Raw genomic sequence first — 23,498 nt, 5'->3', positions numbered from 1 at the left:
GCAAAGGGCAACAACTGGTTCCCGAAATACTGTAAGTGGGATAAAAAAAATTAAATTTAGAAGACAGTTCCAACGAACTTAAAATTCGAACATTAACGTCATTTCTAATGAAAAGATACATTTGAAATCCTACTTTTCAACTTTTCTAACCAATATCGACGAAATCTAACCATTCCTGAACTTCGAATTCACATCAAATGCAAAAAGGCAACCTCACATTTGAATGCATGCCTCGTACACTTAGTTTTTCAGTTCTCAACACTAACTATGGAAAAATCATGACTACGGGGCTGAACCCGAAAGGTTATCAGCCGGAAAATCAGATAATGGTTTAATCTTGAATTGCTTATGCATTTCAAATCGCATGTGTGTGTTCCTTTGTTTATGGACTCGTAATGGCTCGAGCGACTTAAGGCTTTTTTTCGCCAACCTGCTGCTCCCCTTATTGTCATTCAGTGAAATATGACGGGGGAGCCTGGAGCAACAATTGCGATATAATGCAGATAGTTTTATCTGTACTGCGGCACTAGACCAAAGCACTATTCAAAAGTTCAGTTCGACATGAGTGAGGTTCCACATGATGTGTGTAATATCAAATTAGATTTTGATGGTGGTTCTGAAGTTGTAGGCTTACATATGGGTATCAGAAGCGTATCTAGTATATTGACTTGTTACAAAATTTGCACATTGATATCCAGAATTAAGATTCGATTTGCAGCTCAGACTGTCAAACTGTCGTCAAATTTCCGGTATTTTATAAAGCCGATGTATATTTTGCTTCACGGAGGTAACAGCAATCTTTAATATAAGCGGGATCATGCGTGAATAACCAAAGTTCGAGTATGTGGTCCAAGACGTGGACCCAAAATTCTTGCCGCTAATGCTACCAATGCCAGAGACCCACCGAAGGTAAACTCTATCAGGCGATCGAGAGCCGAATCATAATGGCCTTGGAAGAGTCAGAGAGAACGCGCCTCAGACGACTCTTACAAGGACACAAGGTAGGGAAAAAGCCTTCACACTATCTACAGGACTTACGCAACCTTGTGTTTCAAGCGTTAGTGTAACCGTGATTAAGACATTGTTCATGGAGTAACTGCCCGACGACGCGTGATGTGTTCTGACAGTTGTTGAAAAGGACGTCAACTTGGACAAGTTGGCGGAATCGGCAGACCGTATCGTTGAGATCCAGCAACCACCAACAATCGCAGTAGTGCAGTCAATGGCTGACAAGTAGCCCATTTATGACACAGTCCAGGAGACTGAAATTCCTGCAGCAAGTGACTCACCAATTATTCCGGTTGGGATCTGGACGACTTCATAGGCCCACAGCCTCCGGGGAGCAACGCGGTTGGATCCACTCCCGGTCCCAGACCCATCGGAAACCATTTTGCTTTTACCATTGCAAATTCGCCTTGTGGCAGGAAAACTAGGAAAGTCGTCTGCGGTTAAGGCGGCCAAGGAGGACCTTTCTCAACCAACCTGCCTTGCAGTGGGAGATAGGAGGACAAATGATCGATTCCTTGTTGACAGGAGGGGAGAGATGTTTCGCTAATTCTGTCTGTCCTAGAGCAGGGGCGTCAACAAACTTAAAGCTATACGCGGCGAACGCAACAATAATCAAAACTTATGGCTGCAAACTGTTACTTCTCGATCGCGGACTGAAACGAGACTTCCAATGGAGGTTTGTCATAGCAGAGGTGGAACAATCCATTTTGGGAGCATATTTATTGAGGCAACACGGGTTCATAGTCGACTTGCGCAACCGGCGACTCGTCGATGAAATGAACTCCCTTGAGGTGAATGCCACGGGCATTTCCAGGGGAATATAACCCAGTTCCACTATCTCACACGGCACAGAATATCTCCATATTTTACGAGAGTTCGTAGATGTGACCCTCCCCTCTGGTCAGGGCAAGGTGGGCAAGAATGGTGCATGGCACTATATCAAAACGATGGGACTGCCGGTGGCACAACGTGCACGCAGAATACATTCAGAAAAACTGCGTGTGATGAAGGCAGAATTCGAAAATATGGTGGCGCAAGGTATCTGTCAACCCTCAAATAGCCAGTGGGCCAATGAACTGCATCTGATCTTGAAGAAGGATGGAGCCTGGCGTCCTTGCGGCGACTATCGTCGACTGAATGAAGTAACCGTGCCAGACAGATACCCCATAGTACACCTTCAGGACTTTGTGAGCAGACTTCGCGGCTGCAAGTTCTTCACAAAGCTGGATCCTACCCAAGCCTACTTTCAAATACCGGTAGCACTCGAAGATGTGCCCCAGGCAGCGGTGATCACCCCCTTCGGCTTATTTGAATTTAAGGTAATAACTTTCAGCCTGAAAAACGCGGCGCAGATGTTCCAGCGCAACATTGACACCGCCTTTTGGGACTACAATGCTGTTAGACGTACATCGACGATATACTCATCGCTTCAGAAACTGCAGAGGAGCACGAACAGCATTATGTTTGAAGGTCTCCGAAAGTTCGGGTTAGAAATCAACGTCAGTAAATGCGTCTTTGGGTCTACGACGGTCAAATTTCTAGGGTACGAAATAGATGAAACGGGGATCAGACATTTGCCAGATAAGGTCTCAGCGTTACACAATTTCAAAAAAGCAGTGTCCATCGACCATATGAGAAGGTTTTTAGACGTCATCAATTTTGACAGGAGACACCTGCCCAACGCAGTAAGCGTATAAGCGCTACTAAATAATCTCTTGGCCGGGGCCAAAAAGAAAGACAAGACGCCAACCAAATGGACACCAGGGTTGGAGCAGGTTTTCGATGTAGAAAAACTACAGTTGGAGGACGCAATCCCGCTTAAGTACCCGCTACTTAATGTGACACTAGCCATCTACAGTGATGCCTCGGACATCGCTATGGGCGGAGTTCTAGAACAGTATAACGGTCAGCATTGGGAGCCGTTGGTTTATTTTTCAGCAAGACTCTGGCAGCTTACAACACATACGATCGCGAGCTGGAGGCGACCTACAGCGCCGTCAAGTATTTTAGAGATCTCAACGAAGGCAGGAAACTAATCCTCAAGACGGATGACAAACTGCTGGTATATGCGTTCAAACAAAAGGCACAAAGGTTGGAAGCTCCCCGAGACAAGCGCACCAATTAGACTTTATCGGCCAGTTCTCAATGGATATTACACTGGAAAAGTTGACTACAGCCCAACGTGAGGATCCGGAACTTCCAGGAGTGTTACGGACTAAGGAGATACAGTTTCAGAAATTCCAGTTAAAACACAGAGTTTTCGTATTCTCCGACGTGCAGAATGATAGGTCTAAGGAAAAAGATCTTTGACACAATCCACGGCGCTGCACATTTGAGTGGACGAGTAACACGCGGACAATTTCAGCAGAAGTATATCTGGCCCGGTATGTCGAAAGACATTAACGGTTGGGCGCAATGTTGTTTGTCTTGTCGGTTAAGCAAAACCAGCAAGCGCACCAAACTACCGCAGCAATATGTCGATATTCCGGAAGGTAGAGGTAGACACACCGGGAAAGCAATACGTCTTAACGATGATGAATAGGTTCACGCGATGGCTTAAGGCTGTGCCCATCAAAAACATTTCAGCAGAAACGGTAGCAGACACAGTTTTCGCCTCTTAGATTCCCAGGTTTCGAGTACTGGCAACAATCTCCAGCGATCAAGGGTCGCAGCAGAGGCAGCATCATTTAAGCCGCTTACGAGATTAGTCGGTTGCGAAAGGAAGCGAACTACTCCCTATCATCCTGCCTCGATGGTCGCAAGTGATGTTTATTGATTTTGCAAATACCGATATTTTAGGAACCACGCGCGTTCAGCCATAGTTGTAAGTTTACTGGTGACAGGACGACGCGCGCTCGTTTCCAGGTGTATATATCCGAATGAAATGCAGCGCCGACGCAGCCTACACTAATAATATTCGTTACAGGCCGGAAACAGCATCGGATTCGATGGTAAGTGACCAAAAGGCCGGCCGAAACAACGGTAGCTTGATACGCTGGATGAGGAGTTAAAAGCCTCGCGATTGTATCCAGTTCAGGCATTTAATAAAATAAAATGGTGAAACCGATTACGACGAGCCCACCGCGCTGGTGAACGGGACAAAGACTGAAGAAAAAGAATATAACAGGCTGCTTTCCTTCAACGAGCCAGCAGTTGGTCCATTGGAGCGGAGTGGACCTGGTTTGCGAGGCATTGGCTGCCGGCAATTGCTGCCGCGTGGTGACGCTGGATGTCAGGACTGGGGTTGGATTATGGGCATCCTCGCTAAACTGGGTGTGCCTGGTTACTAAGCTTAGATAATCGAGAATTACTCTCGGTGAGACTCCTTTGGTACGCGACGAATGACGGATCGAAGGAATACGTTTTGACAGCAAGTATTCCCCAAGGCTCCGTACTAGAGCCCCTGCTGTGAAAAGTAATGTATGATGGAGTGCCCGTTCTTCGCGTGCCAAAGGAGGCAACATTGATTGGTTTTGCCGACGACCTGGCGGTGGTAATAGTTGTGAAACACCCCCGGACGCGGAACTGTATGGAAGTGAAACCATTCATGCTATAAAAGCATGGCTCCAAATGGTAAAATTGGACCTGGCGGAAGATCAGACAAACGCGGTCCTCAATACCATTACTGTCAAAATCCGGGTTGGTAATCACGAGGTCGTTTCAAAATCGACCATACCATACCTGGGGATAAGGATCGATGCCAAGTTGAGCGTCAAGGGGTGCCTGGATTATGCGCACCAAAAGGCAGCAAAAGTTGTGCTGGTGTAAGGTTTCAGTGGGCGAGAATCGCACACACTTTTGCAACTTGGTGCAGCAGCGTCTTTTTAAGATTTTCACCTCCACCCATAAAAAACAAAAGAAAAAGGATGATAATACATAGAAAATTTGATTCACTTTATTCCCCTCGATGAGGCATGAGACTTACGAATTCTCTCTCAAAGTAAGTCTATACAGTTCAACAATTGCATTTACTATAATGCATGCAGTTCCATTTTCCAAGATACACTTGAATGATCGAATATGCTAAGGATGGCACTAGGTAAAAAGCTTACAAACCAAAGAGAATATAGATTAAATTATAGAAAATCATACTGGAAAGTTTGGTAGAAATCATATTATTATGAACAAAGTGATAGTAGATGAAACACACATCGACTATTAGTAGCTTTGAGCCATGTGGTTTTCGTCTCATGTCGTCTTTGTGCGATACCATGACCGTCAGGTTGTGGATAAAATCCAACTCAATAGATTCACGGGGGGTTGGTCACTTAATCCGTATGGATGAGGACGATTCAGCCCAGAAAGTCTATAAGGGCAATATCTATGGGACAAAAAGAAGACGAGGCAGAATCTGCCTGAGATGGAACGATGGGGTAGGTTAGGACGCCAGACTGCTTTTAGGGATTTCGAATTGATGGACCTCGGCGCAAAACCGGAATGTTTGGAGTTCCTTATTAAGGCAGACCTAGGCCGCATACCGGTTACTGCGCCATTGATGTTGATGAAATTCGGTGCTAAAGCGCGAAAATGTGAGGCGGCCTGGGAGGGTTGAGTATATGAAACGGTGGTGAATCCGTTAGTGGTTGTCTTCCCTGTGGGGACCCAGCATTCAATATAATCTTTCTTCGCGATTATTTTGTTCAATAGACATTGACTTCTTATGACGATCAGGAGCCCGTAATACGCTAGGAAATCCTCACAACAAATATACTCTAGCTGCTTTGCTGACTATAAAGGGAGAATGCAATAAAGTTGGTACCAAAACCACCAAAGGGGTGTCTGACGAATTGGTTAGTATCTGATCTGGTGGGGGTGTTGGCGAACGCTGACGACTTGGTGACATTGATGTCAACAATGTGTCCCTCCATTATGGATGAGCTGTGAGCTGGAAGATGCATACTCTGCATGAATCCAACCAAAACAGAACTGAAACTATTTACTGCCAAGCCAAGGGTACCCCAATTTCACCCCCCATGGATAAATGAATAAAGATTGACATTTTCATTCAATGTAAAGTACCTGCGCCCCTTTGCTGAATACGCTGTAGCGTTCAGGGCCATATGATTCCAAAAGTTGGACAGCGAAGCACTGCGGGCCATAATAACATCCTGCACGAAGTGCCTTCGGAATTCTTTCCAATAGGCTATACTAAACGCTAGCCGAGCTTCAAGAGGAATTTTGCTACTGGCTTGCCAGCCAAGGTAGAGAGAAAGATCGGAGACGTATTGAAAGGTTATGGGGGTTATAGGGGTTATAATGTTTTCGAGTAAGACGGTTGCCCAGGATGCACCAATGTATTATTGGCGGTACTAGAAGTCTGTTTATAACATAAGCGCAGCCAAGCGCAACATAGACATTCTAACCGACAGCCAAGCGGATTTGTACTCAGGACGACATCTTTCAGGCTATTGAGGTAGTGCAGAAATGCGTTGAACAGTTTGAGCGTCAAGCTGTTGGGGGATCTACTCGCTCTACTTAGCAGCCGCTGATGGTGAAGGTAAACCACATGCGCCAGGTCGAGGGGACAAGACCCGATCGTATGAGCTTTAGGGCCAGACACGCCATGACTTCACCGTAAGGCATACATATCTATATAGAATTTCGGTGAGAGGGATGGTCTGGCGGATGAGTAAACACTGATCACCAGGCCCTCTTTCTTGACATCAGAAAAGGTGAGGCGACGGTCCAGTAAGCAACTGAGGCGGAAAAACCAGGATAGCTATGTCAGCGGGTAATTGAGGCATGCGAATCTACAATGCCACGACAGAAGTTCCATCACAGCAGGAAACCAAATTACTGGTAAAACAAAGAAATCGCACTGTTGAGAGTATCCTGTCTGGGAGCGAGGAGGCTTTGCTAAAGGACAAGAGGGAAGTCAGAACATCGGCAGTCGGAGAAAGAATACCGCGATCTTCGCAGTAGCTTTAAAAAGGCTATACGGAAAAGCAAGTGGAGTTACTACAAGCAGTTGTGCCTTGGGGCAAATACGAATCCTTGGGGTGCTGCTTATAAGGTTGTAATGAACAAGATTCGTGGAGAAAAATCATTCCAAGTGATGTAGCTGCGACTCTTGTTCAAAATAATCGCAATTCTTTTCCACCAACAGGAAGAAAGTGGATCTCAACCAACGGTGCAACAAGATGTCTTGACAATCCCCGGGGTGACCGAGGAGGAACTACGAGGGATTTGTGGACAAATTGTGGATAATAAGGTTCCGTGGTTGCCTGGAATTCCGAACAAAGCCCTGAAGTTAAGCTAAAATCAAGCCCGCATGGTTTATAAGCACGTTTGAATCGTACATGGTGGAAGCAGTGTTTCCCGCCCAGTGGAAAAAGCAGAATTTGGTTCTGCTACCAAATCATATCATATCGCCCTATCTGTCTTTTACACACTATGGGGAAGATTTTGGAGAGGGTGGTTTACAACAGGCTACTTCCATTCGTCGAGCTGGCAGTATGGGTTTCGCAGAGCGCGTCCTTGGTTACTTGGCTTAGATAATTGAGAATTACTTCTCGGAGAGATTTCTTTGGTACAAGACGGACGATGGGCCGAAGGAATATGTTGCGACAGCAGGCTCCGTGCATGGAACTGAAACCATTTATGCTATCAAAGCATGGCCCCAAATGCTGAAACTGGACCTGGCCGAATAGTCGCAGGCAAAACAAAACTGTCAAAACTTGACTTGGAAATCACGAGGTCGTTTCAAAATCCATCATTAGATACCTGGGGGTAATGGTAGATGCCAACTTGAGCATCCAGAGGCACCTAGATTATGCGCGCGAAAGGGCAGCAATGGCTAGCTCATCTCTAGCAAGGGTGATGCCTAATATTGGAGGGCGAAAATTTGATCACCGGCTGCTTACCGCAGAGGTGGTGAAATCCATCCTGCTATACGCGGCTTCTGTCTGGGCGTGCGCACTGGATAACACAATGAACCAGGGAGTGTAAGTTCGGCATACCGTTCAATTCAGTTGAGGTTGTGCAGTTCATATAGGACAGTATCCGGTGAGGCAGTGTATGTCATCGCGGGGATGATTCGCTTGGATCTTTTAGCGAATGGGGTATACCGACTGCACTGGAGAAGGAAGGTGAATCCGGCCGAAGTGACTGCGCGCTTCCGGAAAGCCACTAGGAAGGAGCTATAGAGGAGATGGCAGCAACGGTGGGATAATTCCGAAAAAGGTCTCTAGACCCATACACTGATCCCGTGTATTAAGGGATGTATCGCGCGGAAGCATGGAGTGTTGAATTACCGCTGAACGCAGTTCCTTACTGCTACGACAGGAAGTATTTTTACCGCTTCGGATTGGATGAGTCCATAGACTCTTCCAAATGCGCCGCTACATCGGCGGACCCGAAGCATGTTATTTTTAATTGTCCGAGATTCACAAATGAAAGAGGAAGGTGAAATGATGGGTTCAATGCAGTTATCGGACCCCATAATTTCGTGGGGGAAATGCTGAAATCGGAAAGAACTGCAATAGAGAAAAAGCTGCAGGAACTGGAATGAGCCGGAAAACGCGACGGGCGCACAACCTAGTTGTGCTGGTGTAAAATCACGAAGTAATACTTCACGGCGGTCTCGCGGGGATATGGGCGGAGAAGTGGGGGTGGTTTGTGGAAAACAAGACCTTATTAAAACCGGCACATTGTCTGTCTCGTTATTTGCCTATCGTTTTGTCCGTTTCCGTCTCACACTTCAAACTTCTCGCACTTTTCTCAGGAATGATAATATTTATTAACATGGAATTGGGTGGGAAGGCTGAAAATATAAGCCCACATACAGGCAGCGAATAATATTTTTCTACGATGAATTTAAGGGAGGAGGTCTATGAGAACCACTTTTTAAAGATTTGTTTTTGGATGAGACTATTGAAGTTATTTTATTGGAGCTTGTTGGAGATAGTTGTGCAATATTTGGTGAACTTACGTAGGTCGTGCGAAAAAAAGCCTTCGTTTGGAACGAACGAATAAATAAGAAGGAATGCGAATTTTTCCTTGAAATTTTTGAAGCGGTCCGGACTCAACTATCCCGGATAATGTAATTTTTGAACCTTCTAATTTTAACTGCAATGAAGGAATCATTCTCAAAAACTTCTTTACTAAAAAATCTAAAAAATTATGCTGATATCGTCTCAAATAAAGTTATCACTAACAGATTGCAGTAAATGATAGCAGATTATTATATTCTGCAAATTTACTGGATATCCCCGTTAAGGTCAGAATAGAGATTGCAGTGTAGGACATCATACTGAAAAGTTTGGTGTGTATCATACTATTACTAACAAAGTGATAGTAGGTGAAATTTCTCGACTTTCTGTAAATGTACTATCCCTTGTAGATCATATATTCATAGATTATTAATGGAGTATTGAAGTGATCGCTCAAAGGGTAGTGTAGGTGCCAGGGCGAAACGTGAAAAGTCTGGAAAATGCTTGCTATACCAACACCAATAGCTCTACTACCAAACTTTAGCTCCACGTGGTGATCGCTGGGAGTTCTTTCTTCATGAAAAACTGCAGACGGAGAAGGATCAAGGTGAGTCTTCCACGCCTAAAAACGGGACAAATTATACCAATTGGTTCTCCAGGTTGGGGTTGGGTTGGGCTGACAACCCTACACGGGAAACCAAAATTACGCAGCCACGAAACTAACCTCGGACAGGATCGATTTTACAACGACGAACCTGGCAACGAAACGGGCCTTTGCGTGGTTTAGGATCCTAAGTTAAATTGGAGACTAAACATAAAAGCGAAAATTAAGAGGACCTGAATAGCCTTCTACCTCTGCAAGAAAACCTTTCTAAAGAAATGTGGTGTTTCACCGAGGATGGTTCTCTGGATGTACACAGCCGTGGTTCGTCCCATCCTAATGTGCGATTCTATTGTGTAGTGGCTGCTGCTGAGCAAGAAATATAATAGAAATAATGCTAATAGGATTCAAAGGACCTCGTATGCAGGTGCTACTGGGGCTTTTCAGCCCTGCTCGGCAGATGTCCTTACGGTATGTGCCTACCTACTGAACCGCAATATTGAACACGCTGTAGCGTGCAGTGGTATGTAAGTCCGAAAGTTGGACGGGGAACGCCACGGCCATAATATGATAACATCCTACACGAAGTGTCTCCGGAACTCTGAGTATTCCCAATGGGCTACGCTACACGAAAGTCGAGCTTCGAGGGGAATTTCGCTGCGGACTCGCCAGGTAGACAGAAAGATCATCGACGTGTTGGAAGGTTATGACACAGTATCCTTCCCCGATGAATCAAAGATAATCTGTGCAGTCGGTGCGAGGGTTTTCGAGTAAGACAGAGACATTGTAATCGACAGCCAAGTGGTTTTGTACTCAGCACGACATCTTTCAGGCTATTGGGGTAGTGCAGAAATGCACTGAACAGTCTACGGATCCCGTTGTGGTGGAATGTACTCGCAGTTCTTAGCAGTCGCTGACTTCAGGTGGTGAGTCGAGGGGATAAGACCCGATCGTGAGAGCTTCATCTATATATAGAGCGTGAGTATCACATTGATATGACTAGCCTGACTTACTTAACACATACAAATACACAAATTCAAATGGAACTATCTTAATATTCTCGCATAAAAAGTACATAAAAACCTTTCATAACTGAAGGGTCGAGATTCCAATTTTCGGCTAGTTGGAAAATTGGGCACCCTACCCGAAATGAGGGATAGGATCTGCTCCTTCATCAAGTTAGTTCTGCTTCAGTTTGCAATGGGAGGTTTTTGTCCCATGTTGTTTCTGTGAGGATATATAAAGGAACGAATAAAACCTACCAACCCCTTTCGGTCACGCCGCTCCCAGGGGCGAAGATAAGGCAGCATTTGATTATTGTTTAGGATCTGCGGGATCCTAAGTCCCCATCCACTTGATGGTGGACCGGACTAAATGAGGAGCAACCTACTCCCTCGTTTTTTAGTCCATGGATCCCTAGTATTGGAGCGTAGCACCCCAAGCATTAAGAATTGAAAAAATCAAAAATTTGACTGACGGTTTCGTCCAGGGCAGAGGCAACGTTGCGAGGTTGCGAGTTATATTGGACTTAAAACACCAGTCGTTGTAGTCTAAGCTGGACTAAAGCTAGGTTGTTGTTTAGGATCTGCGGGACTAAGGTGACCCAGAAAAAGCGCAGGAAGGCGACGGACAGCTGGCGATAAGACCGAGAAGTCCGAGAACACCGACGACGGAGGCGAAACGGCATCCGAAGTCACGCTATCGAGCGACTGCGAGTACGAATCGCAATCTGACTCTGACGGAACGGTGAAAAGCTCCGTGTCCGTTGGAACCATACAGGATTCTGTTGCTCTGCGCAAGCAGAACAAGCAGCTATTCCGGGAACTACGCGAAGCCCGCGCGAACAATAGGCACCTTCTGTCCGTCATCAAGTCGCTAGAAGCGACCATCGCCCGGACGTTCGGGTCGTCAGCCGCTCCGCAACCACCGAACACAACAACGACACCAACAACAACTGCTGAGGTGATGGACACCACTGTCCACACCGAGCAGACATCGCAGGCGCCACTCACCCTACCATCCGGGTCAAGCCCGGCAGCGTTCCCGACCCTCGGCGAAGCGAAGAAGCGGCAGCCCGCCGTCGTTCCGAAGCCGCCAACACCAAAGCCACAACAGCAACAACAACCGAGGCCAGCCACTGCAGCCCCCGGAAAAAAGGAGGTAAGTCGAAAGATTCCTCCATTAGTAGTAGTCGAAGACGCGGCTACCTTCCTAAATGTAAAAACAAATATATCCCGTGCCCTCCCCAACAACTACCTGATAAAGAAATCAGGTAGTTCACACCAGATCCTCACAAAAACACCTGAGGATTACGCTACCGCCAAGAAGGTGCTCGTGGAGAACAACAATAAGTTCTTCACGTACACCCTCCCATCGGATAAGACGACCAGCCTCATCCTACGAGGCCTCGATTCGACGTTCTCCCCTCAGGAGATCGTCGATGAATTGAAAGCACAGGGAGTATCAAGCACCCTGAGCGCGAAACCCTTTGCCACCACCTGGGCCAAAACTAATAACGTGAACCTCGACTTGTGGTTGGTCACTTTTGATGCAACCTTCAACGAGGAGCAGCTGCGCGAGGTGAAAGCCGTACAGCACATGGTTGTTCGATTCGAACAAATACAAAATAAGCAAGTGCTGCAGTGCAAGAACTGCCAGCGTATCGGGCACGCGGCAACCAACTGCCACCTCAGCTACAGGTGTGTCAAGTGTGACCAACTTCACGGCCCCGGCGAATGCGCCAAAACTGTTGAGGAGGCACCGAAGTGCGTCAACTGCGGGGGCAACGACCACCCCGCCAACTACCGCAAGTGCCCACGGTTCATCCAGGTGGTGGCAAGGAGGAACGCACAAAAACGTGCCCCTCCCGCCCCGCCCTCCCCCTTCAACTAACTCCCGCCCCGCTGGTCGTCCTATCACGAACCCAGCCTTCACCCGTCCGTCCGTGTCCTTCGCCGACGCCGCACGAAGCGGAACCTCTCCCCGGACTCCCAACCACGTAGTCCAACCCACCACCATCTCCAATCCAGACTTCCTCGAGTTCGCCAGGAAATCGCAAGAATTCTTGCAAATGTTCAACTCAATGGTCGGTATCTTGGCATCCATTAATGGACGTTAAGATAATTGAGTTGAACATCAACTCGATCATCGGCCGTGCCCGCAGACATGAGTTCGAGCTGTTCCTTGCCGAGCACAAACCCGATATAGTTCTCCTATGTGAAACTAGGTTGAACTACAGATACAATCCTTCCTTTCCCAACTTCAACCTCTTCCGGACTGACCGACCTCAGTCCAATCTTCAAGGCCGCGACACCTGTGGCGGAACGGCCGTCCTCATTTCCGACAAATTCCTTGTCACCCAAATCCACCCACCGCCCAACACCTTCAGATCCATGGAAATCTCACTGGTCTCCTTCGAATCCCAATCAACCTCGGTCTTCGTTGCCTCTGTATACTGCCCCAACCAATCCCTTTCTCCGCATCAAATCCTTCTGCGCGTCCCTACACCGCTCTCCCGGTAAACAATTCTCCCTGATCATAGGTGGAGACCTCAACGCCAGACACCCGTCCTGGTTCGATGCACGGTCGAACCACAACGGGGATCAGCTCCATCTGTTCCTCACAACCTCTAATCCAAACATCAACCTAGCCCATTTCAGTCCGGCACTCCCGACCTTCAACAAGTCACACTACCATTCCTACCTAGACCACTTCCTGATCAGCAGTAACCTGACTGTCATTCCCAACCCGAATACCTTCCCCTTCCTCGAAACGGTCCCCGGCATCAGCGACCACGATGCCGTAATCCTCAGCATAAAACTCCCGGACAGAGTCATTCGGTCCACCCCCCCCTCAGTTCCCGACTTCCAGCGCGCAAACTGGAAACACATCAACCTTGCCCTCAAGTCCAAACTTCAACCTCTCCTACTCCCATCCAACTGTACAGTTCCTAACGAATCCATAGACCTGACAGTTCGTCAATACACCGAAGCAGTTCGGCAAGTATGCGATGAACTGATCCCTTCACGTCCCTTAAATTACCGCAACCGAATCACCCTTCCCGACGATATCCTATCCGACATCAAATACAAAAAGACCCTCAGGCGGAGATTATTTAGGAATAGATACTCTCCGCAATCCTCTCACCTCCTCACCGAAATCCGCGAATTGGACAAGTCCATTCGCGAACGAATCCTCACCCTATACACCCAATATCTCCACAACCGCCTCTCCAACACTGAGCTAAACCCTGGCACATACAGGGAACTCAGAAAAACCTGCCCGCGTTTGGGCAAATCAGTCCAACAAAACGCGATCCTTCCACAAAACATCCCACCCACAGAAAAAGTCAAAGTCCTCGCTGACCACTTCCTGCAAGCCCACCACTGTACCCTCCACTTCCGCGAGCCAAGTTTCGATAACGAGGTAAACGGAAAGATCTCCCAATTCCTAACCAACCCTTCCTACCTCTTTCCCCAACCCACACAAAACCCCTTCAACCATGCTCTCGCCGACCCAAGTCAGCGAGAGAATATCCTCCCCATCCACTTTGTCAGTACAGACTCGGTCAAGGCGGCCATCGCCGCCTCCAAAAACAAGAAATCAGTCGGGCTCGACAAAATCCCCTCCATCGTCCTTAAAAAATGCGCTACAAGCATCGCCCCCATTATGTCCTCCATCATCAACCACTGCCTTATCAACGCCCACTTCCCAACAGATTGGAAGAGTGCTCGAATTGTTCCTATCCCCAAGAAAAACCAAAATCCACTAAATCCCGATAGCTACAGGCCTATCTCAATCCTCTCTTCCTCCGCCAAGATTTTCGAGCGGATCATCAAAGTCTCTATCGACGAGCACTGTGACTCCAATCATTCTATCCCACAATTCTAATTCGCAAACCGTCCCAAACATTCAGTCGAGCATGCGCTGCTCGTGCTCAAATCGGACGTCCTCCTCGGTCTCAACCGGAACGCTCCGACCATAGCCTGTCTCCTCGACATAAAGAAAGCTTTCGACTCCGTATGGCAATACGGACTCGCATACAAGCTTTCTGAAGCCCTCCAGTTCCATCCGCACCTCTGTAAGCTAATTCTTAGCTTTCTTGATGGGCAGAAATCCCAAGTCCAACTCCGTGAACACCTCTCCTCCCCATATTCTAGCCCGGCTGGAATCCCCCAGGGGTCAGTCCTCTCCGCTACCCTCTTTTCCCTGTTTACTGCAGACCTTCCCGAACCAACTCCACACCCAAATCCAATCCGAATCCTTCAATACGCGGATGATCTCATCCTCTACACCTCCACCAGAAACATCCCTGCCGGTGAAGCCCGCCTGAATTCCTATTTGGACGAGCTCTACCGGTACTTCACCCGCTGGAAACTGTCCCTGAACCCACAAAAGTGCGAAACCATCGTATTCCATGGTACCGCTAAGATGACGCCGAAAATGAGGAACGACATTTCAACCCTATCCCTGAAGATCCACAACGACACCATCCCAACCGTCAAGGAAGTCACCTACCTTGGGGTGACAATTAACTCCCGCCTATCCCACGTCCCGCATATCACGAAGGCTCTGAACCGTGCAACAGGTGCCTTCAAATCCCTCTACCCAATCCTAAAATACACCAGTCCAACTCCTCAGAAAGTCAAGCTGTTTTGCGTCTGATGAGTTGCCTCTGCCCTGGACGAAACCGTCAGTCAAATTTTTGATTTTTTCAATTCTAGCATTTGATTAGTTGCCACTGTTCTGGACAATGCCGACAGTACCCTTTCTCCACGCACAGAAGCCATTAACTGTAAGTTAAGGCTTAATTCGTTAAGTTCCTTCGGGTATACGATCCTTCTGGTTACTTAGGTATTTCGCAGGCAGTGCGAAATAGGACGTTTCCCTTTCCTCAAAAGTTTACTTCGAAAGTAGGTAGGTAGGTAGGTATCAGTGGCCGCTCCGAGGAGTCCAATTAGCGCTTTGGTGCGCCGTTTTGATGCCACAAACTCCTAAGACCGTGACTGTTGTTATAGGAACAGGGAAGCGGAGTCCAGCTGGCTCGGATCTTCAGAGCCAGCCCGTAGCATTCACGAAGGAAAGCAGCTCTCCGACCCTGCAACCAAAAATCTCACTGAGGTCCCCAAAGAATGGTTTACCCAGTGTCCGCAGCCTGACTCGAGCCAGAGCCGGGCAATCGCAGAGAAAGTGCATGAGGGTTTCCCTTCCTTCTCTGCAGCTTCGGCAATGCGAGTTGTAGGGTAAGCCGAGCCTAGCGGCATGGTCCCCTATGGGCCAGTGCCCCGTGCAGATCGCCGTAATCTTGAATGCATTTGCACGCGTCTGGTACAGGAGCTCTCGTGATCGAAAGTAATTCTTTGTTTTTTTTAAATCCAAAGATAAATTATATAATTTACCATGCATTAATGCATTTTCTTCTACTTACACAATTCAATTGAGAAATCGTTTAATTTGTACATCACGAAATTATCTAAAAAATCACACCAAAGTAGACACTATGAGAGCCGAGTTCATTCCATTGAAATTGAGTAAAAATGGGTCTCTTACAAATAAAGGAAAGTTACAAGTGATCTTTAATGACACTCGTATCCAGCGAACAAAACAAACATTTTTCAACAATGCTACCACCCCCAAAGATTCCCATGTTAGCTAGTTACCGATAATCTTAATGATACCCCAAAGACTTCAATCCCAAAGACCTCAGGCTTTGGCTACTCACTTTACCTATTTGTGATCGTCACGTCAATCTTTATGTTTTTATTTTGATCTTATCGCCCTCAAGTCAGAAATGTTACTTTAATTGCTCAGATATTCTACCGTATATCTGTGTATTCCCTTTGTTGTATCTTAAGATATCAAAGCAGTAGGACAGGGAAATATTTTTCACTCAAACAATCGGTTGAAATGACGAAATCAAGAAAAGTGTCTTGTTCAGCCAAACGGAAATAAATGGACTTCGGTGTCTCAGGGGGAGATCTGGACATGGACAAGATTACCTGATCGTCATCACCTTACCTCTCAGGTGGAGTGCGAGTGCAATTATACAGAAAAAGCGCAGAGTGTGATAATCGATTGGCCGATTGGGCTGAGTGAAACCCCGTCTATTTTCTGCTAGGAAAACGTTGACGGCTGCGTTGTCGCTTGACTACATGCAATCCGGTGCGATATGCTTCTGATCTGAATTTCGATAATCCCGATATGCATAGGTGATCACGACTGGGGCAGGGAATTTGTATGTCAACATCCGAGCTGACTACACTCAATCAACCGTGGAACTACTATCCAGCAAGAAAGGTAGCTGGCGTGAAAGAAACAATCAAGTAACATTAAGTGCAGAACGGTTACGGTTGATATTTTGTAACCAGTGGTTCTTAAGCAGGGGTTCCTTCTCCAGCAGGGAAACCTGGTATTGGTTATGCTATTCACAATGCTTCAAGCCGATCCCCACATTACATTCGCACTTTTTGGAAAGGTTCCTTCCAAAGCACGTTAGGTTTTGAAACGATTTTGAAAAAATGGCTCGCTACCAACATACTTAGAAGCACCTCTCCCGCTGAAGTATCTACTATCTTTCAAAACACAATCCAAGCTAATACGCCTGTGATGCTTCTTGTAAAAAAGCGAAGAAGTGAACCATCCAACATAAGTTGAGTCCAAGGAAATTCCTAGCTTGATCGGAGAGCGGTGGTAGCCAACTCAGGTGTGAAAATATCATTTCGACCATTAGTCGCGGTGAAACTGGCGGCCGCCTTGTTTTGATTTCTACAGAATGATAGGATGGATCCATTCACATTCAACAGCGGATCGCACTCGCACTCATGACGACCTGTACCCGCGCCCGTATTCATCTCTTTAGAATCAGTTACCGCGATCTGGAAGGTAATTGATCAAAATTCACCTGGAAAGGTTAAAGTATTAGGACTTTAACTGCAGGGATTCCACGGGTGGTTGCAGCGGCAAATATTCACTTTTATGATTGATAGTGTGAAGGGCGAACACCTTATAGAATGTACGATGTTGCTACAAAGTTGAATGGATAAAAAATGTAATAATACATGAGAGGGATCGCCTCTATCATTACGACCGGCAGTTAACATCTATGTACTTACTTTTCTTTTTGAGGAATGGTGGGTGATCGCCGGGCAAACCTCGCGGATCCGACATTTCCATGAGAGGGTTGTATAGCTTTCCAGGATCCATACCAGGCGGGAACAGTCCAAGCGGTGAATCTAGTCCGAACACTGAAAGAAATGATCAAGTTGATATGATTAGTACGCGTTTAATAAGTGAATGAATGTATGCATTGGTGAAATCTTTGCAACTTAGAGAATCCTTGAAGGAAAGGGATAAATCGGAGCATGCGTACATAGTTTATGTACCCATACTCAGTAAATATTATATCCTTTTCACACCACCAATTTTGCATGACCAGTTTCGTGACCAGTTTCTTAAAAAACAAACACCCTATTTTGGTGGGCGACCATAAATTACTCCCATACTCGTACCACACAGGGTGGTGACCTTGAGAAGTGACTTAGTGAAACAGCAATGCAGCAGCGCAGAATAAAATCCCAAATGCCAAAGGTAAAGGACGTTCCATAAACCCCCGTGTAACGCAAAGAGAGACGAAATCCGAAATCCAGCCTACTAAACAGAACATTGTGAAAAACAAGCGGGAAAGTAGCTTTCTGAATTCTGAAAATTACAGAACGAGGGGGTGCAATGGACTTCCATCTGATTTTTGATAAAATTCTAAAAGCACCGCACCCCAAAAAAACCGATCTGATGCAGAAACATTGGCGGGAGTGGACGACACTTTGAAGACTCCCTTTAAAAACTGGAGGTTGGATAATATCCTTGGCGTAAATGTGGTGGACCTACAACGCCTGCAGAAATTTTCGGAATACCAGTTCCTCTGAAATTGACAGTAGTGCAGAAAAAAAACAGGAGACCAGTTTAACTATGAGGCAGGATAGGACTATCAAGGGAGTTATTCTCTCAATGGTGAGCCCAAGACTGAGTCGTGATCACGGCTTGTGCGAATCAATGGGCTAAAGATTTGTTGAGAGCCACAAAAGCGCTTGATGAATTAGGAGATATAGTATCATTTTATGGAATGACAAGGTTAGGAAGGTGTGTGCAGTTGCCAAATCTTCCATCAGGTGCGAACCTTCGTGCGGATAAGGGAACGCTCAGTAGATGCTTTATGGGCATGCACATGTACACATCAGAAAATTTGCGTGCATGGACATGCTGGTGCGCAAACCGAGTAGGTGGGAAACAAACACCCATCCGTGGATAAAAATTAACTATGAGAAGGACAACCAGAAACCATACCAAAAATGCAGGCCTCGGAAACACAGTTTTTTCTCACGTCCCCATCGTCAGAAAGCTAGCCTGGAACAAGTTGTTCCCGAAATATCGATATTTGCATAAAAAAATCACTACTAGCGACGGATACGGTGTTACGTTTTGGTTTCCTTAAACCAGTTCACTAGAGACACCGCGCATCACACATTCATTATAGCCTGGAATCATTTGTCACATTACTTCGGGCTAGCCATTTTCCCAGCCTTTAAAAAGAAGCCCTTATTTTTCCCATATACAAAAACGATGACCACACTTTTGCTGAGAATTACCGCACTATTTTCCTTCTCCCATCCTGCTCTAAAATCCTCGAGAGGTACGTCAATGACTTTTTCACCATCTACTTCGTCCACCTTATAGCTAAGAAGCGGCACGGCTTCATAAAACGTCTATCCACTGCTATTAATCGTCTGGACTTCACAAACTTTGTGGCCAAATGCCCCAAATGCCGGCAGGGGGTCCACGTCATTTACACGAGGCCTTCGATTCCGGTAGCTACGGGATAGTATTGTCCAAACTCGCCTCTTTCAACATTCCTTCATTACTTATTACATGGCATGCCTTCCACTTCTTCTTCCGATCCTATAGCGTTTCCTTTGATGGTTGCACTTCTAGTACTTCTCCCCCTCCTCTGGTGTGCCACAAGGATGCATTCTAGGAACTCATCTATTTTTATTCTTTTTTAACGACCTCCCCTCTGTCCCCATTTGTTGTTTTCCTCTGTTTCGTCCCAAATGGATTGCGCTTCCCTGCAGGCAGATCTGGATACTTAGGTCCATTGGTGCATAGTTGATAAGTTGGCTTTTAATGTCAGCAAATGCCACACAATAAATTACTTGCTTAAAACCTCTTCCACGCCGGTCTCCTACTCTCTTATTGGTTGCTCTCTGTCCTATCTGAACTCTATGCTCGACCTGGTCATAACTTCCGACGAGAAGCTCCGTTTTGACAGCCACTACTTCGATATCACCAAACGTGCTCCCAAAATGTGAGGTTTCATACTGCGTTCCTGTATTGATTTCACCTTGGTCCAGCCCTCCATAATGCTTTTTAACTCCCTCTTGAGAAGTATCCTCGAGAATTGTTCCGTGGTTTGGTCCCCCTTCCATAATTGTGATTGTATTGGCCTAGCGAAGATACAGGGCAAACTCACCCGCTCGCTCTTCTTTAAGATGAACCTCCCCTATGTTGACTATCCCGCTCGCCTCTGTACTTTTCGTCTCCCTTATCTCTAACAACGTAGAATCTTCTTCGAGCTCGATGATTTCCCGATCCCGACGCTATGTCGGAATTACACTTGATCCCGTGAACTCCTTTTCGCACTTTAGTTTTTGTGTAAACAACAACCTTTGCTTTTCCTCCTTCTGAGGGCAATATGTAACTGGAATTTTTTCTGTTTATTGTCCGTTTAATAAATAAATAAGTAAACTTTTCCGTCTTGCGGAGCCTTCAGATCAGGGAATTCCTTTCAACAACGGGGGCGGGGGAGAGGAGGAAGGAAACTGTCAGTTTAAGGAATCTCCTATTATCGGGCTCCTCCACCGATCGAGCTCTATCTTCTTTGCAACCAGAAGGACTCGAACGTAATGGGCAACACAGCTCCGCCTGCTAGCGTTCCTCATCATCTTCTCGACAATGTTGTTTGGAGAGTGATCCCCTGTGTTCAAATAGAGTTGTTGACGAATCCCATCCCACCTTTCATAAGAAAAAATAGGTACAATGGGGGTCGTCCAGAGCTCCATTGCAAAACAAACATTCCCGAGACCGTATCTTTCCAATCTTATGCAGGTAAGACTGAATATCTACGAGCCTACTTAAGAACTAGGTGAGAAAATAATCAGTCTCGCCATGCTTCCGATTCAGCCACGCTCCCAAGTTGCCTGCCAATGAGCCGCGCAATCCATTTGCCTCTAGTTTCATTTTGCCACGAGAGTTATCACTCATCTAGGGTGCGTTACCGTTCTTCACACCAACCACCTCGCTTGGCACTTTTCGGCTGCGCCCTCCTTAGCTAAAAGGGCAACGGGAATCACTTCCACGATCATCATCACGGCCGATTTGGAGACAGTGCGGTTAGCAGGCGCCACCCACAAAGCTTCCCGACCCTAACGACATACCTCCTTGCCAAGAGCATTAGCCTATAGATCTATACCGTAGAGGAGGACAGCCTGCGTTGAACTCATCAGGAGACGTCGTCTGCTAGACCAAGGGCACCCTATATTTGTCCTTAATCTTGTTGTTTACTGCTGCTTTGATTTACTCAAAGCGCTGCGACATAATCTTCATAACCGACCAGGGACGACTCTTGTGGCTGTTCTGTTTAACCGTACCGGCGGTTTTTGGGAGTGGGCAAGCGGGCTCCCGGCCGTCAATATCCAGCGGCCGTATTGCCTCAGTAGTGGGAAACTTGTTTACTTTGGCATCTAATGCTGCAAAATATCTTAGTGGAGCGGAAATTAGATCTACACAGGATCCTTTTCGCAAAAGTCAAAACTTGGGAGGTCACCACTGAGGGTAACATTACTCCTAGGCAGTCGAAATTCGTCGGGGGACTCGGAAAGGAAGTGGGTAGTGCCGGATTGACATAATTACCGATACTGTAAAAGAAAAGAAGGTCGTGGAAGACAGTAAACTGCAACAACGTTTATTTCACTGGAGGAACGCATCAATGAACTTTATGAGTTCATCAAGGTGAGGCGGAATATCCACCAAAATGTCAGGGCTCTGATACATGGTATTACGTTGTTCTATATTGGGGCAGTGGAGAAGAAAAACGTCCAAGGGTCTTGTGGCAAAGTTACGCGGGAGACGCAGGTGACGCCTCCTCGACATAACGTGGATGAGATCGCTTTAAAGGGAGTAGGGACGAAGTAAGTGAACCCCTTGGTGCCCAGCAAGCATCCAAGAAAAAAGCCTCTTCGCGGTAGAAAGCTGCCCCGGCGAAAGTTCCAGGTAGTTCTTCGATTTCCGTCCTAACTTTGACAAAAGGGGAAGAGTCTACAGCTCGTAAGCCCGAAGAGTTGACAAAGGTGGGCGTCAAAAATCGGCAGATGGAAAAAAAGAGAATTCATCCGCAAATAATCACTATTTCCAAAAAAGGAGACATGTCTTACCCGGATATCATTCTGAAAATCAAAGTGGGTCCGGAATTGACAGACCTGGGTGGCAGTGTGAGCCGTATCAGGGGTACGCAGAAAGGGGATCTGATACTGGAGCTAAAAAACTCCGGCGAGAAGACAGCGGATACGTTTTCGTGGCCAGGTGGAGAAGTAGCTGGATGAGCAAGCTGATGTGAAAGCTCGAAAGTAATTGGTCTCAATGGAGGGCAAAGACCTAGATGAGATCACAAAACGAGAAGATATCTGTACTGCCTTAAGGGAAGTATTCGACCTTGGTGGAATAGAAGAAAGCGCGGTAAAGAGAATGAAGAAGACATAGGTAGGTACACAGACATCTATCACTAGCTTGCCAGTTGAAACAGGAATTAAACTGATTATCGTGGACAAGGTAAAAATAGGTTGCATAGTGTGATCGACGTATCAACGGACGTTCCAAATCTAAAATTTACCGCAATGTAGTCCGTCCTGTTCCTCTCTATGATTCTGAGTGTTGGCCGATTATACAAGACAAAGAACGGCGTCATGCGGTAATGGAGACGAAGATGTTGCGTTGGACTAGTGGTCTGACACGCTTTGATCACATCCAAAATGAGGATATCCGTGATCGATATGGGGTTGCAGTGATCATGGGAAAACTGTGAGAGACGCGTCTACGATGGTATGGTCACGGCCGAAACAACGTTGGCTTAAGATGGTAGATTTGAAAACGTCGCGATTGCATCCAGATTAGGCTTTGTTAAAACAAAATGGCGAAACAGATCACGACGAGTCGACCACGCTTGTGAACGGGACAAAAGCTGGAGAAAAAGAAGAAGACAGTTAAGGAAGAAATTAGGAAGCTCATCGGCGCCAAGTCCGACTTTGGGGCCAAAATTACCAATGAGGAACTAAGGAAAAGGTCAGACATTCGGAGCAGTCTGCAGTTAGAGGTGTAGAGGGCGGGGTGATCGAGGGAGAAAACATGGAGGAGAAGTAAGTGCGGAGAAGGTCGCATTCTTGTGGGGAGCTGGCAGTGGAGTCAACAGAACTGATGTAAGAGGGGAGAGATTGAGTGGGATTACGAGAATATAGAGTGTGAAACCAAAATGGTTTCAAGTGACCGTTGGCAAGTGTGGCTTCAACGCTCAATAAATACCTTTTATTCACTTTTTTAATCATTGATTTTACAGTGCAGTGCATAGCCATCACGTCATTCTTAGAAGCTCGAAACTTCTTCCGCAATGCATGTTTCAGGCGAATGTTATTAACAATCTTCACAGTGGGTACCAACGTGGGCAAGCAGAGGAAGAAGGAGAGGAGATTGGACAGAATATTGTAAAAGGTGCTTAGAGCTTGATCACATGTTGAGTTGCTTAACATATGAAATCCAGTTGAAAGACGCTAAAGCTGACTTCAGACCGTCAATTGGCTTTGGGGAAGTGGAACTTAGTAGATTTTCGCTCGGTTTTGGGGTTTGAACGAGGGAACTTC

The 23,498-nt window shown here is 46.5% G+C and overlaps 1 protein-coding gene across 1 annotated transcript in view; it reads right to left on the bottom strand.

Annotated features, from left to right (window-relative positions):
* LOC119656152 (protein jim lovell) overlaps nucleotides 1-23,498 on the bottom strand; it is a 126,401-nt gene that overhangs the window by 21,602 nt on the left and 81,301 nt on the right. Inside the window, exon 3 of the mRNA XM_038062487.1 lies at nucleotides 17,652-17,783. Coding sequence (XP_037918415.1) covers nucleotides 17,652-17,783 — 132 coding nt within the window. The remainder of the gene's footprint in view (nucleotides 1-17,651; nucleotides 17,784-23,498) is intronic.

Source organism: Hermetia illucens, chromosome 4, assembly GCF_905115235.1.
Source record: "Hermetia illucens chromosome 4, iHerIll2.2.curated.20191125, whole genome shotgun sequence".
In the NCBI taxonomy this organism is placed as follows: domain Eukaryota; kingdom Metazoa; phylum Arthropoda; class Insecta; order Diptera; family Stratiomyidae; genus Hermetia; species Hermetia illucens.
Note: the sequence above shows the minus strand (reverse complement) of the source record. Positions and strands in the feature narration are given on the sequence as shown.